At 56.8% G+C, this 15,073-nt stretch overlaps 1 protein-coding gene and 1 non-coding gene across 2 annotated transcripts; one reads left to right on the top strand and one right to left on the bottom strand.

Annotated features, from left to right (window-relative positions):
- Positions 1-1,755: 1,755 nt before the first annotated feature.
- On the bottom strand, positions 1,756-15,071 carry SLC35E1 (solute carrier family 35 member E1; the record flags this gene model as incomplete). Its single annotated transcript, XM_004715453.2, has 6 exons — positions 1,756-2,897; positions 4,518-4,763; positions 10,599-10,724; positions 11,836-11,973; positions 14,428-14,498; positions 14,735-15,071. Coding segments are annotated over 6 exons (1,149 nt in total), but the record flags the coding sequence as incomplete, so codon positions are not given.
- On the top strand, positions 3,064-3,170 carry LOC115869520. The gene has a single exon (XR_004046228.1). It is a non-coding gene; the product is annotated as a U6 spliceosomal RNA (small nuclear RNA).
- Positions 15,072-15,073: the final 2 nt, after the last annotated feature.

The following is a 15,073-nucleotide window of genomic DNA, read 5'->3' as shown; positions in this document are numbered from 1 at the left end:
CTCGGGTACCTAGGGCTTGTTTTCTCTTTAAGAGGGGCTTGTTCTCCTTGGAATAAAGCAGACACGGCCGGCTGTGCAGGGCCTGGGGCGCACTGAGAGCCTGCTACGCAGAGCAGAACTGCTTCAGGCGGCTTTCAGGGTTGTGAAAGCTCAGAAGACCGCCAGGCTTTTCTGGGGTGGCTGGGAGGGTTTGAACTGCCAGCCTTCAGGTGAGCAGCTGAGCACACAGGCATTGGTGCCACTCGGGGACCCCTTCCGTCCCTGATGACAGAGACAACACCGAGGAGTCCACTCTGATTTACAGTGACCCTAGTAAGGTTCCAAGACTCTCACAAGGAGCAGCTGGAGGGGTTTGAACCACCAAGCCGGAGGTTAGCAGCCCAACGCCTCACCCCCAGTGCCAGCAGAGTGGGCTCACAATAAGTGCTGACAAGGACCATGCTGAGTCTCCCAAGAGTGAGCACCAACACTGTTCAGAAACATCAGGTTCCTCTTCTGCAAACAGACGGGGCCGGGTGAGAAAGAGTCAGTGTCCCAGGCTAGATCAGGCCTCAGTCCCTACCCTGAACTCCAGACGAGGGTGCAGATGCGACTGTGAGTGTGGGGAAGGGGCTGTCTCAGACATCCGCCTTTCGATCAGACGGGCAGGTCAAACCTGATTGTCACAACGGTTCCAGTGTATGTCCTCACCGTCAACAGATCTGTACAGAATTACAGATCTCATTCATTCGTTTATGAATCATAAACACAGGCAGTGACTCCCCCCGCCCCCACCAGCAGGACTGGGGCAGGAAAAGGACGATGCACACGTTCTGATAAGCCCCGAGGTTCTGTTCACCCGGAGCCGAGGTGCACTTCACCCCGGAGCTCCACGATGATGGGAAAGGCAGAGAAGCGCCGGCCGGCCGGCAGCATGAAAGCACCCTACAAAGCCAGCTGCGGGAAGGGCCAGGCAGAGCTTGCCCCAAATTCAGTCTTGCAGGATTGGCACTCCCCGGGCAGCACAGGAATTATCGCCAAAGGGGGAATACAGGGCTCAAAGCAAGTGGAAGGCAGAAAGATGGACCAACAGAGGGCTCTGGAAGGAGGGGTGTGGGACCCCCGGGGAGCCCCTCCCCCCCAAACCAGCCCACGCATACCAAGGAAAACTCCAATGAGGGCTGTGGGGTTGGACATAGCGGAACCGTCCAGGGTTTCTGGGCTGTCACTTTCAGAGAAACAGAGCGTCAGGTCTGGCCTCCCAGGTACGGTGGGCTGACTTCCAACCAACTGCCAACCTTTCCATTCACTGCGGGGCACACGAGGAGGTGTCCGGTTCACGCACAAGCACCAAACTCAAGCTTTCCAATGCCAGGAGGCCCTGGGAGCTGCAGACAGTGAAGCGAGCGCTGGACCACTCGCTGAAAGGTTGGTAGTTCAAACCCACCCAGATGTGCCTTGGGAGACTGGCCTGGCGACCCGTTTCCAAAGGGTTACAGCCTGAGAGCCCTGGGAAGCCGGCACTGACAGTAGTGGGGGACAATAGGGAGGCAGACACATATGTGTAAAACGCCACAATAAAACCGCCAGGGTTGAGCAGGGGTGATCTGAGCGGGACTCACCAGTCACCTGGGGAGCAGGGGAGAGTCACTGTCACAGCCGTCACCCACTCTCCCCGAGCGCCAGCACCTGGGGATGGTGCCGAGCCAAGAAGGCCTCCCCTCATGGAAGACTCCACACTGGCCCTCGGCACACGGGAGTTACCCCCCACCCCCCCGTTTTTTACTGATTACATGATTCCGACAAACTCAAATTTCATCTCGAGCAAAGCCAAGCCTCGCTAGGGGTTATCCCTTTTCTCCTCCTCCAGGATGATTCCCAACCAGACAAAACGCAGGGCCAGGTCCCCTCGGACATAAAAAAGGGGACCACCTTCCCGATTCCACATTCAAGCATTAGGGTCATTCGAGAGGAGCTGTGCTTCCCGCTGGAACCGTTCTTGGAAAAAGGGAGGGCTTTCCACCCATAAGCCAGCCCTCAAGGCCCCTCCACGAGGACAGGGCATAAAACACACAACTAAAAATGTTCTCTAAAAAAAAAAAAAGAAACCAAGCTCCTCCCCACCGACCGGGTCACCCAGGGGAGACGAGACCCCACTAGAAGACAGGGCAGGGATGATGGAAACAGCATGAGCCCTCTGCATCCTCTTCTCCCCAGACACCCACCCACCCGTCTTGGGTGCTCCCCCACTTTCACTTCCTCCATGCCACCTGGAGGGGAGCCTGGTCCTGCTTCCGGCTGGGGTACAAAGGACGGGGTGGAGTGCAAGCAGCTTCCTTACTCCCCAAGTCTGGGCCCCCAACTCTGCCTGACCGGGTCAAGAAGCAGGTGCGGGAGCTTATGCTGACCCTTCACCACGGCCGTTTGCCAGTGGTCATTGCAGAGGGACCCTGGGTGCCGGGAAACCGGGTCCCTCTGCTGCCGGAGGTGCATCCAGGAGCTCGCTGCACCCCTGGCCTGAGCCAGTCCGGTAATGCCACACCCCTGCAGGTTCTCCCTCTGCCCCCAGGTGCAGAGAAGGTCGAGGGGACCCCGTGGTCCTGCACTGTCCCTTCAGCTTTGAGTCACTGGGTGCCAGGCGTTTTCGGTCCTGCTTGGGGTGAGGGAGGGGCCCTGCACGCCCGACTCTACACATCGTAACGGTTCAAACTGTATGCGTTCGGGTAGCTCTGCCGGCTGTACTGGAAGTGATCTGTTAGGACGTTGTTGCGGCTGTACTGATAGTCTGTGAGCTGCGTGGGGAGGAGGCCATTCTGGGGCTTCTCCAGCATACCCCGGGGGTACTCCTTGCCACTCAGGTCTCCTGCAGTGATGGGGAGGAGGTGCTTCCTGGCTTGCTGGTTGGCATCGTACTTGGTCTGTGGGGGTGTTGGGAAAGAGCAATGAAAATCCATCCAGCCCAAAATGTTCAAGACAAAAAAGAAGAGCCACCCAGTCCAGAAATGGGCAGAAGCCTCGAACAGACGTCTCACCCAAGTGGCAGCCCAAGGCCAAGAAGCACCTGCACATCGAGAGCTATAACCAGTGCTCGCTTCGGCGGCACAGAGACTAAAATTGGAACGGTACAGAGAAGATTAGCATGGCCCCTGCGCAAGGATGACACGCAAATTCGTGAAGCGTTCCATATTTTTAAAAAAAGAGAGAGCTACAACCAGCCCAAGCCAGACCCACTGGCAACCTGGAGCTGTTCTGACTCCTGGCAACCCGACGGAGGGTTTCCAAGGGTCTAAATCTCTAGGGGAGCAGCTAACCTCAACGTGCTCCCTTGGGAGTGGCTGGTGGGTTTGTACCGCTGACCTTGTGGTTAGCTTAGGAAGGCACACGTGAGATACCACCCAACTCCTATTAAAATGGAAGTGATAGGAACAGATGACGGGGAAGAAAAGCAGATGGTGAGGTGGTGGTGGAGAGACTAGAACTTCCTCCCCACCGCGGGGAACGTAAATCGGTGCAGCCGCTGTGGAAGAGCTTGGCGGTTCTTCCAGAAGCTGAACAAACAAGAACCACAGGACTTGGCAATTCCGCTCTCGGCATCTACCCAGGAGCAGTGAAGTCAGGAACAGACTCAAGCAGCACTTCTCACAACGGCCACAAGGTGGAGACTCACAGAGGGCAGACGAACCTGGCGTGGTCCCTGCCACCTTAGCCGGCAAGAGAAAGGAAGTCCTGAGCCCCGCTACACCATAGCTGCACCTTGACCCCGATTCGGAATGAGACAGGCCAGCCAAAAGTGCACACGTGCTGCCTGGGCCCATTCCTGTGGGCACCAGGTGTGTGTGTGTGTGTGTGTGTGGGGGTGCTTTTGCTCTGGGGCTGAGTGGGTGTGGAGGGTGGTAGCAGTATGGTTGGCTGTTCCTGGGTTCCTAATTTCAACCCATGCAACCATCCAGGGACACCCCTCTCCACAGGGCAAGGCTTGGGCCTGGGCTATGAACTGTGGAGCGTTTGAAGGCGACCACAGGTACCTTAAAAAAACAAAACCTGATTTGTAGAAAACCCCAAACCCTGACTCACGGGGGCCCCAGCCGTCCTCCACATGGCTCCCTCCAGAGACAGGCGGCCAGATCTTGCTCCCGAGGCCTTGCTGGGTGAATGGGAATGGCCAAGCATTGGTTAGCAGCCGAGAGCCAACCGGGATCTTTCTAGGGAGCTGGTACTTGGCTCCTGCCGGGTCAGCTTTGACACATGATGACACCCCTGATCCCATGCCCCCACACGCTAGTTGAACGGCCCCACTGGCTGTCATCGTTTCTTTCACGGAATGGCTGGGCGGTGGGGGTTTGAACCGCCGACCATTGGATTAGCAGTGGATCCTCTGCACATACACGCCAGACTCAATGAGGCCTTTGCAAGACGGCTGTGGAGAGACCCCTGGCCCGTCACCCTGGCACCCCTGGGGCTGGAGCTCCCGTGTGAGAGGGGAAGCCCGGGGCCCCGCCCCTCGGGAGCACTGGCGGGCGGCCTCTCCCCTGGCTCACCTTGTTGTACAGGAAGACGCCCAGGATGGCCGTCATCATGCCCAGGACGTTGGTGCTGGTGACTGGGTTGCGCAGCATGATGAGCGACACGGTGATGACCATGATCCTCTTGGTGGCGTTGGCCACCGAGTAGCTCAGGGGGCTGATGAGGTTGAGGATGCTGAAGGCGATGACGTTCTGGGCAAAGTTGCAGAAGCCACTGATGGCCAGCAGCAGGAGTGTCCAGGGCCACTGGGAGACATAGGCCTGCAGGAGGGGGACAGGACGGCCACTCAGGGATGGGGACAGCATCACAGCCGAAGACCAGGCTGGGGACGGGGAGGGGGTCCCAGGGTGACGGTTGCACCACGTGAACTAGCCTGTCTCGGGCTGCCTCGCGTGGCTCAGAATAGAACTGGCCTCCGGGGAGCTGGGAGGTTGAATGGCTGCTCTTCTGGAAGCGGACGGCAAGCCCTTCTTTCCAGGAACTTCTGGGTAGAATGAACCACCCACATTTCAGATGGTAGCCCAGCACTGAACCCTCTGCACCACCTGACCTTCGGGGCCCTTCAAGGTAGGTGGAATCACCCGGATTTGCGTGGAGGCAGAGGCAAGGAGACACAAAGGAGACTTGAGGCCTACCCCGCCCCAAAGTGTCCAGAGGCAGCCCTGCCTTGGGTCAGCTGAGTGGATGGCTCACATTCCACAGGAGGGGGAGGGGCTCCTGAGTCCCAAGTATCACAAACATGCCCTGGGCTCAGCGCCCCTGGGCAGGGGGCTTGCCCACTTTGAGTTAAACTGTCCCCAAAGGCGTACTAGACCCTAAACCTAGGCTACCTGCGGCTGAATAAGCATCTCTTTGTTATGCTCAAGAGGCCACACTGCAGGGTGTCTTAGACCTAATCACTTTGAGGTGAAGAGACCCGGAAGCAGGGAGACACTTGGGGGAAAGACCAGACGGAATGCGGAATGCCTGTGGAGCTTGCCACAGCACACCAAGACTGCCAGAGGCTGAAACCAGGCCCTTCGTGTTTCCTCCAGAGTCTGGCTCCAGATTTGGATTTCCAGCCTCCAAAGCTGTGGGGAAATGAATTTCTGCTCTTTAAACGGTCCCTGTGATGGCTGAAGTTGCATGTCAGCTTGGCTGGGCCAGGATTCTCAGTGGTTTGAGGATGGCGATGTGGTTGTCCTGTGATGAGGTCGAATACAGTGCACTCATCCTTATGACCAGCTCTACTGTGAGCAGTCCACCAGTTACAAGGATTTTACTTGAAGGTGTAACCTGCTTCCAGTATATAGGGATGCCCTTTCCTTTATGTGCATCCAGCATCTGACTGTCCGTACCGTCTGACCCTGGTTCTCAGGCTTGAGCCACCAGCCTGCCATACTACCCGCCAATCCTGGGAGTCAACCTCTGGGGCCCATGAGTGAGCAGTCTGCTGGCTGGGATTCACTGACCTCTGCAATCTTGGGTTCGTCAGCCCCTGCAGCTATGTCAATGAGAAGTCTCCAGCCTGACATCTGACCTATGAACTTGCCAGTCTCTGACACAAATCAATTCCCCTCTCTCCCTCATGGTCACTGAGTCAGTTCCAACCCGCAGCGACCTTGGCCCCGTGGGTTTCTGAGACAGTAACTTTTTTTTTTTTAAAGAAACTGTAACTCTTCCTAAGAGTAGCAAGCCCCGTCTTTCTCCCTCGGAGCAGCTGGTGGTTTTGAACTGCTGACTATAATGACCCTATGTACAACAGAACGCTGCCTGGCCCTGGACCATCCTCAAAACTGCTATACTTGTGTCTACGGCCGCCACTGCGTCAATCCACCTTGTGGAAGGTCTTTCTCGCTTTTGAGAGCTCGCTACTTTACCAAGCATGGCGGCCTTTTCGAAAGCACGGGGGATGAAGTCTTGCCATTCTTATTTCTACGGTGCATTCTGTCTGTACCTCCGCCAAGACAGGTTTGTTTGTTCTTCTGCTAAGTCCATAGTGCTTTCAATATCTTGTGACGTGTACACACACACACACACACACACACATATAAGCTTTACAGAGTTTGTTTCTCTTGAGAACCCAGTGGAAGGCACACACCCATTTGTGGTATTTCTGATGCAGCAGCTCTAAGAGAACAAGACATCATCCGCACAACAGGGGCAGGCTGATCCCTGGGCTCATTCCGCCTGTGAGAAAATGCTCTACCAAATCTCAAGCCAAACAAACGGGAAAAGAGGGTGTCGTTATCAGCAAGCGGTCACCCTCTGGCCCCCACTGATGTGAGGTTGTTCTGACTGGGGTGGTGGTGGTGGCTAAGAAGCCAGGAAATTACAACTGGGAATATCTGGGCCATAATTCTCCCCACTGTCTGAAGCCCAGATGGGAGTGCGGAAATCGCTTTGCGGGCTGAGGGCCAAGCAGCCTGGAGACCAAGTGGCGGAGTCTGGGGAGCCAGGCCACAGCCCCCTGCGGCTGCCGGTGCTGCTCCGTTCTTCTGGATCAGATGTCAGCAAACTTTTAAGACCGAAGAACAAATCCTGCCCCTCACAACAATCTAAAGTATTCGAGAGCCATAAATATATTCTGACAAACAAATGAAATCACCATGAACTGAGTAACACTTTCACATTTTTTCAATTTTACGTCCTCAAAGAGCTACATATGGTTCTAGAGCCGCAGTGGACTGACCCCTGTTCTAGATCATAGGTCCCGACCAAGCTTAATGGCTACTACCCCCCTTTCAGGAAAATAATTACTCAGCACCCCTCTCCCCAGCCATTAAAAACTGTTGTACTACAGCCCACAATTCAGGATGACGTGCAGGTATGTGTGTGCACTGAAGCCTCCCTGAGTTGTCCTGCCACCTGCCAGGGGGTGGCATTACCTGCTGTGGAAACACTGGCCGCCCAGCCTTTGTTGTGTCGACAGTGCTGGGCCCCCAGGCTCAGTCTCAGCACTAAAAAGACAGTCCCCCTCTTCCTGGTTTTCATCATTCTGGACAAGAATTCCCACTGGAGTTCTTCTGCAGACGCACACCTCACTGTTCTCTGGCTATTGATAACAACTGTTTTTTTTTTTTTTTTGGAGGGGGGTTGGTCTTGGTGTTCAGAAGTCTGGCTGGGATGTGTCTGGATGTAGGTTTATCTTGCTTGGAGCTTGACTTCTTGAATCTGTCCATAGGTGGGGGCTTCAAAAAGCTCGTGGGGGGGAACAATTTCCACTCTCTTTTCATTCCACTTCTCCATGACCTTTTTGAAGTCTGTTTGTCCTGGACCTATTGTTGAAGGGCAGCATTCTTTCTGTCCTCCCTTGGGGCAATTTCAGAAATGCCGGAGGGCTGGCAATGAGCCAGGAGGCTCTGTTCCTTGTCTTTTGATGGGAAGATGAACCTACTGTGTGAAGGGGTCCCTGCGACCGACTGTTCCCTCTGAGTTTCAGGTGTCTATGGGACCTGGCTGCCACCACCACGTGGAAGGAAGTCCTCTTAGTCACGTGGTGCTGCGATAATAAATATACCACAAGTTGGTGGCTTTACCAAATGGGCACTCATTCTCTCACAGCTCAGGGGGGTCTATGGGGCCCGAGTTCAAGGGAAGGGCCTCTGTCGACTCCGGGAGAGGCCCTGGTCTCACTAGCTTTTGCTCCTCGATTCCCTGAAGGCCTCCACAGGACACCGGCTTCTCCTTCCCTTGCATGTGCCTGCTCCTCTGCCCCATCCACTCATCTTGACCCTCGAAACCAGAAGGTTTGGGGCCTCGGTGGTGTCTTAGCTTCTGCGCTGGGTGGCTGACCACAAGGTGAGCAGTCCGACCCGCCGGCTGCTCCAAGGCAGGGCGATGGGGCTTTCTGCCTCCCTAAGGATGGACAGCCTGGGAGTCCCGCAGGGCTTCCACCCTGTCCGAGCAGGTCCTCAGGGGTTGGAGATAGCTCCATGGCAGTGTATGGGTGGTGTGCACTAGCCTAATGGAAGACATCTGCAAAGATCCGAGAACTACTGAAAGGGGAACAGGGGACATGAAGCCGCGTCGAAAGCGGGACACTGGCGCTGATACAACCTGCCCGATGCAGGGTGGCCACAAACCTTCCAAGTGTTTGGAAAGCAGTGTCTGTGGGGTGCCATCAAATGAGAGGGGCCTGTCACCAGCAGGAGCAACTCCGCGTGCTTCCGCGTTTCTCGCCCCATGGTGCCCCAACCAAGTACAATCCACCCCGGGGGAGGTATGGCGCTTCCCCAGACAACTAGGACTAGAAATACCTCACAGCCAAGCCATCACACCCCTGGGCACATGCCCTAGAGCAGCGGCTCTCAACCTTCCTCATGCCATGACCCTTTCAGACAGTTCCTCATGCGGGGGCGACTCCCCCCAGCCATAACATTATTTCTGTTGCTACTTCATCACTGTCATTTTGCTACTGTGATGAATCGGGCGACCCCTGTGAAAGGGTCCTTAGACTTCCCAAAGGGGTCGCGAACGACCCACAGGTTGAGAACCGCTGCCCTAGAGGAACCAGGAATGGACACACGCACACACATGCTCATCGATGACCAGGTCACCACAGCACAGGGCTGGAGACCCCTAACGTCTCTGTCGGTGGAGGAACGGGTCCACACACTCCGGTCTGTCCACACCGTGGACCACTCCACAACGCCAGGTCCTGAGCAGTGACGGATCCGCCAAACATGTCACCACAGGGATGCAAGTGGATGACCCTCTGCTGAGAGAAGGGGCTCAATCCCACCTAGACCATCGGAGACCACGATTAGAAAAGAAAAAAAGAAAGCATGGGTCACACCTAAAGCAGCAGCCATTGCTGATTATGGAGAAGCTGGGGCCAGTGAGGCAGGAGGGGGGCGGGGGCTGATTAAAAACAAAGACAGTAACACAGATACATACGTAGTTACACAGGTAAACGGACAGTAACATAGATAGGTAGTAGCCTGGATGGAAAAAAAAAGTGGACACAACACAAAGTTGCTTTGGAGGGACCTGCTAGCACTCCACAAGGTGAGTGGCAGGCTCCCTCCCACCGCACCCCCCACAGGGGCAGCCAACCCCAGGTGGGAGCCAGGCGTCCCGCAGGCCAGGAGCCTGCAGGAAGGGCTGTCAGGCTGAGATGGGCGACTCCGCCGATGGACATCAGTCACGTGCAACAGATCCGCACACGCCCGCACGGGGGCACAGAAAGAAGGCATCCCGAGAGAGAGAAGGCACAACGCCCGCAGACCCACCTCTACTCCCCGGTTAACGTCTGAGCTGAGGTCCAAGCGTCTGGCTGTGAAAGTGGTAGATCAGAGGAAACGGCTAAAGCCTTAGACTACCTTCCTCATCTCATATTTCAGGGCCGCAAACAGGCCTGGCTGATGACAGAAAGTCCTTCCGAGAACAAGTAACAGCTAAGCCACGAGGAAGGGGTTCGAGCCGGCCGGGCCTGTTCCGCATCCATAAAACGGAAGCCACATGGGAGACTGTGGTGAGTCAGGCAGGCGGGGGCCCAGACCGGGTTCTGCGCGCCCAGAAGCCATCGAGAGAGAGCTGGCAAGCAACCCAGCCCTAACCCGGAGCCATCCAGTCGATTCCGACTTGCGGCGTCCCCCGCGACTGAGACTCGGCTCCCCGGGGTTCTCAGCGGCTGTGGGTGGATGGAGGGTTGGCCCCTGGGTGACCCAACTGGTTGGTGTGACAATCTTCGCCAAGAGGCTGGCAGGTTGAACCCACGTAGCCGGAGCAGGAAGAATGACCAATCTGCTTCAGAAGCGGACAGCTGTGGCTGCGGCCGAGCTGGCTCTGACGCTCCACGACCCCACCTGTGCGGCTTCAACTGCTCGCTCTGTAGGGTTTTCGAGGTGTGGCCTTTTGGAAGCGGATCGACAAGTTCTGGATTCCCAGGCTCTTCTTGGCTTTGAGCTTTTGGCAGCCGATCGCCGGGCCTTTCTTCCGCAGCACCGCAGGGCAGGTGCAAACCATAACCACGAGGCACAAGTCACCGGAACAAAGTCAGTCGAGTGTCAGAGGCCAAGATGGCCCAAGCCAACCTCGAGCTCAGGACCACCCCCATCCCCAGCAGAGAGCGACTCTGGAACCCACCGGGGGCAGGGTGGGGGCCAACTTACCAGGTCGCTGCTGACCAGGAAGGTTGAGAGGTCCACCAGGACCCAGGTGGGGATCATGAAGAAGACGGCGTGGCCACCCAGGATGTTCAGCAGCCGTAGGTGGTGGATCCGGGAATCTCTCAACACCTGACGGGAGAGGATAATTCCAGACAGGCTGGTCGACACTACCCACAGAGAGGGGGTCCCAGACCCCATGCACGAGCCCGGGCGCCCACCGCCACAACCAGGCTCCAAGGGCATGCTTAAGACACACAGCACATGCTGACATGGCTGCTTCATAAAGGACCAGGAAAACAAAACAAAAACCCAACACATACAGACAAACCCAAACCAGGAACAGTCAGTGCTGGGGAAGCTGCAGACAATGGGGCACTCTTACATCGTGGATATATGGGTACCACCGATCTGTATCCCAACCAGGCCCGCCTAAGGAAATAACCTGAGAAGCAGGGAAATGTCCCCCACACAGCTGTTCATGACTGCGCTACTTATAACGGACGATGGAGACTCCCGTGTCCCCAGTGGGGGACTGGACTGCACACATTATGGTTCCTGGAGAGACGCAATGACTGCTGTTTGAGAGCCCTCATTTTTAAGACACAGGGCAGTGCCTGTGCTGTCAAAGTAAGCGAGCAAAGCAAGGGTTTCAAAAATACACCAGCTCCTCACTTAGCCACTGTCCTGTCATCTGATATTCTGCCGTTACGACAACAGTCAAAACCCCGTCCGACTACTTTGCACATGAACGTGATGTCCGAGATGAGGTGGGGGCGAGGCCAGCTGCGAGGATGAAAGCTGTGTGTCCATATGCGGGGACACAACTCCCCGTGGCTGGGCAGGCAGTTCTGACTCACAGCGACCCTGTGGGGCAGGGTAGGACTGCCCCTGTGGGTTTCCAAGATGGTTCGCTTCTTATGGGCACAGAAAACCCTGAGAAGTGACTAGTGGTTTTCGAACTGCTGACCTTGCAGTTAGGAGCCCGACACATAACCACTATGCTACCCGGGCTCCTGCCTGCGCACAGTAGGTCCGAAGTGATTTTTGAGTTGTCACTTTTCGCTGTACGTTGAGCACAACGTAGAAACGCACCGACGACGACGACTTCGACCATAAAAGGCCAGCGAAGGCTAGCAGGTGGGCAGTGGGGCTTTTCCCGTGCTCACACAGCGCGCTCCAACTGGCTCCGCCCTCACCAGCGCGCCCCACCCTGCCACACACAGCCAACGACCACCCGTACCTTTTTGGAGAAGATATTCTGAAGCGAGAAGCACAGGGTGGCTGCCAGTGCACTGAGGAGCCCCCACATGTCGAAGGACAGCTCTGTGACAGTGGCCAGCAGGACACCACTGATGATCGGGATGAGGGACAGGTACACCTGCGGAGGGAGGCGGGGCTGATGGCAGGACCCGACCCAAACCTTAGCCACTGACTCCTCCTCCTCTGCATCCCTCCTCGGAGAGCTGTGACAAGGATGCAGGGCAAGGTAGGAGCAGATGGCTATAGGGTGTGACGCAGGGCTGTGTCACCACCCAAGCAGAACTCGAACCTCGCCCACCCCCCTGCCCGGAGGGGCCCCACTGGCACTCCTAATTGTCAAGTCGATCCTGATTCCTGGCAGTCAACCCCTTGGCAGTCAGAGCAGAACTGGGCCCAATTTGGGTTTTAATGGATTTTGGGAAGGAAATTACCAGGCCTTTCTTCTGAGGCACCTTTGAGCAGACAAGATTCTCGAACCTTTCAGTTAGCAGCTGAGGGCTCCCCCTCCTGACACAGAGGCTCCTCAAGTCTCCATTCCCTCTCACTTCAAGGAGCCCTGGTGGCATCGTGGACTAAATATGGCCTTGGGCTGCTAACTGTGAGGTCAGCAGTTCGAATCCACCAGATGCTCAACAGGAGAAAGCTGCAATGTTACAGTCTCAGAAATCCGCAGATGCAGTTCTATCCTGCCCCATAGGGTCGCTAGAGTTGTAAGCAACTCAGTGGCAGTGGGTTTGGCCCTCTTACCCTGGGTCCTTTAAACACACCCATTACCCCAGGCTGGGTCATGCCCCACTCCCACCCGCTCCTCCTTTCCTCTCACCCTTCAGGTCTCAGTTCCACAACACTCCAGGGGGAACACCCTCCCCTCCCCTCACCTGGGCAGCTCATTATGGCACTGTGCTCCGGCTGACACGGCCATCAGGAGCTGTCACCCCATGCACACCCAGCAGGACGCAATGCTGTCCAGCTGGTCCTGGGCCACCTCCAGGATGGAGGAATGGTGGAATCGTTGGGATCTATTGGGCTTTCATCCGCTCATTTTGGGAAGCTGATCACCAGGCCTTTTTTCATTAGTCTAGGACCGCTTCTAAAACCTGCTCAGCATCCTAATGATACATATGTAAGCCTCCGCTGGACAGACAGTGGTGGCTGTGCGTGAGGAGTGACGTCCTGCCATCAGATCTGGGCCTTCTGTGTGGCAGGTGGGCATTTGCCGAGCCAGCACTCTCCCCAACTGTGTTGATCCTCATCGGATGTGTCCTCTCCAGGCTATTGGTCACTGCTCTGTCCTGGTACCAGCACAGAGTGGGCACTCCACAGCTGCTGGATGAACTTGGTACCCAAGGACAGCCTGCAGTCCCGACTTCCTGCGTGGATGCCCCCTGAAGCCCCCTGGGGGCAAAGCAGCTCAACGTCCAGGCAGGAGGGCTCTACTCCCAAGCCCTGGGAAGCACACGCAAGCCTGGGGTGCCCTGGGGGCATTGTCAGGATCCTGGCCCCCCAGTGAGGTTTTAGCCCACAGCCATATGACTCTCCTCGGACCTGATTGTCTGCCTTATCTGTCTCCTGGGGCAGTAGGGCCAGCTAACTTTACTATGATTGATCCTGAGTCTCCCAGCCTAGGAAGGCCCTTGCTTGTTGTGCAAAGCTTCTGGGCCCAGCCCTGCCCAGGCAGGGTACAATGTCCGCTGTCACGTGCCACCAAGAAACCTGATAAACTTGGTCTGATCTCGAGTGATGGAGTGGCATGCCTCCTGGGCAATTCCAACCCTGGCAAGACGGTCCTCAACCTGATGTCACTTGGGGGCGGGTGGCAGAGCGCAGCCTGCTCTGCCAGGATCAAGACAGAGGCTAAAATAAAAACTTGCCAGACGTGGCCCAGTTTCTACAGGCTGATGATCCAGGACATGGCCACGGTTCTGAGTTACAAAAAAAAAAAAAAAAGCATAATGCCAGGTGGAGAAGAGAGCTTGGCGCCACCATGAAACGGGTTCCGGCTGGGGCAGCAGGAGCCCCTAGGAAGGCAGCCGTCACTGGCTGAGGGCCTGGCTGCTCTCCAGCGCCAGCCACAAGCAGGAAACAGCCTAGCTTGGCATCTTGAACAGACCCCAGGCTGTGCCAACAGCACCTTCCTGACGCAGCCCTGGGGCTGCGTGATACCTCCTCCCTCCTCAGAACAACCACAGTTCTTAAGCTGGGCTGGGTTTTGCCCACACCAGATTCCTTGGACTGGCACGCCCCCTTCGGATCCCAGAAGGTCCTGTTCTGTCCCCCGTCTCTTGCAAGGAAATGAAATCCGGGCACTCTTGAGGATCCATTCCCCGTCCTGTTGGAGGGCAAGGGTGTGGCGCTAAGATGCAGCCACGTCATCTACCTGCAGCTCTCAAAAACACACAGCAGAGCGCTCAGGGACATCCCCTCCTCCCCACATCCCACCTTCCCCAAGCTTTTCTACAAGGCAGTGGTAAAAAGAGCTGACTTCCTTCTTCAACAGGAACCAGGAGGTACCACGTCATCTGATGGGGCCCGGCAGGAGCTCTGGGTCTCCCAGGAACCCAAGCCCGCTTACCTTGGTACTCTGCTTCTCTTTCATGATGATACGGGACAGAAGGACCACCCAGATGGGCATGGTGGCTTTGACTGCAAAGAGACAGAGTGCGCTCAGGAGCCGGCCAGAGCACCTGTCGCAACCCCAAGGTGGGTGGGGGGCGCCCGACTGGCAGCTTGGCCTCTCCTTAAACCTCTTCAACCTTTCTCTGGCACCGATGTCTCCCACCCCACCCCAGGTGTAGCCCAATTTGAGCAGCTTCTTCCTCTGCCCGGAGAGAGAGACCCCCGAGGCCGAGGCCTTCCACGCCCCCGGGGCTGGCACCCACCGGTGTGCGCGTAGGACACGGGCACTTTCCAAATGCTGACGTGCGCCGACACGGATGCGAAGTACTTGCCGAAGGCGAGCGGCAGCACGTAGCGCGGGTAGAAGCGCGGCGGCAACAGCGGGCCGGGCGGCGTGTGCGGGCCAGGTACCGAGGGCGACACGGGTGGCGCGGGGGGCACGCGCCAGGCGCGCAGCAGCGGAGGCAGCCCCGCGCACAGCGCCAGGATGTGGCATAGCGATACGGTCACCGGGAACGGGAAGCCGCTCAGGATCACCTTGTTCACCACGTTGCCACCCGCGCTCAGCGCGTACCACAGCAGGCACAGCGCCGCCACGCGCG

Source organism: Echinops telfairi, unplaced genomic scaffold, assembly GCF_000313985.2.
Source record: "Echinops telfairi isolate 266 unplaced genomic scaffold, ASM31398v2 ScPeMD7_30;HRSCAF=105, whole genome shotgun sequence".
NCBI classification, from domain to species: domain Eukaryota; kingdom Metazoa; phylum Chordata; class Mammalia; order Afrosoricida; family Tenrecidae; genus Echinops; species Echinops telfairi.
Note: the sequence above shows the minus strand (reverse complement) of the source record. Positions and strands in the feature narration are given on the sequence as shown.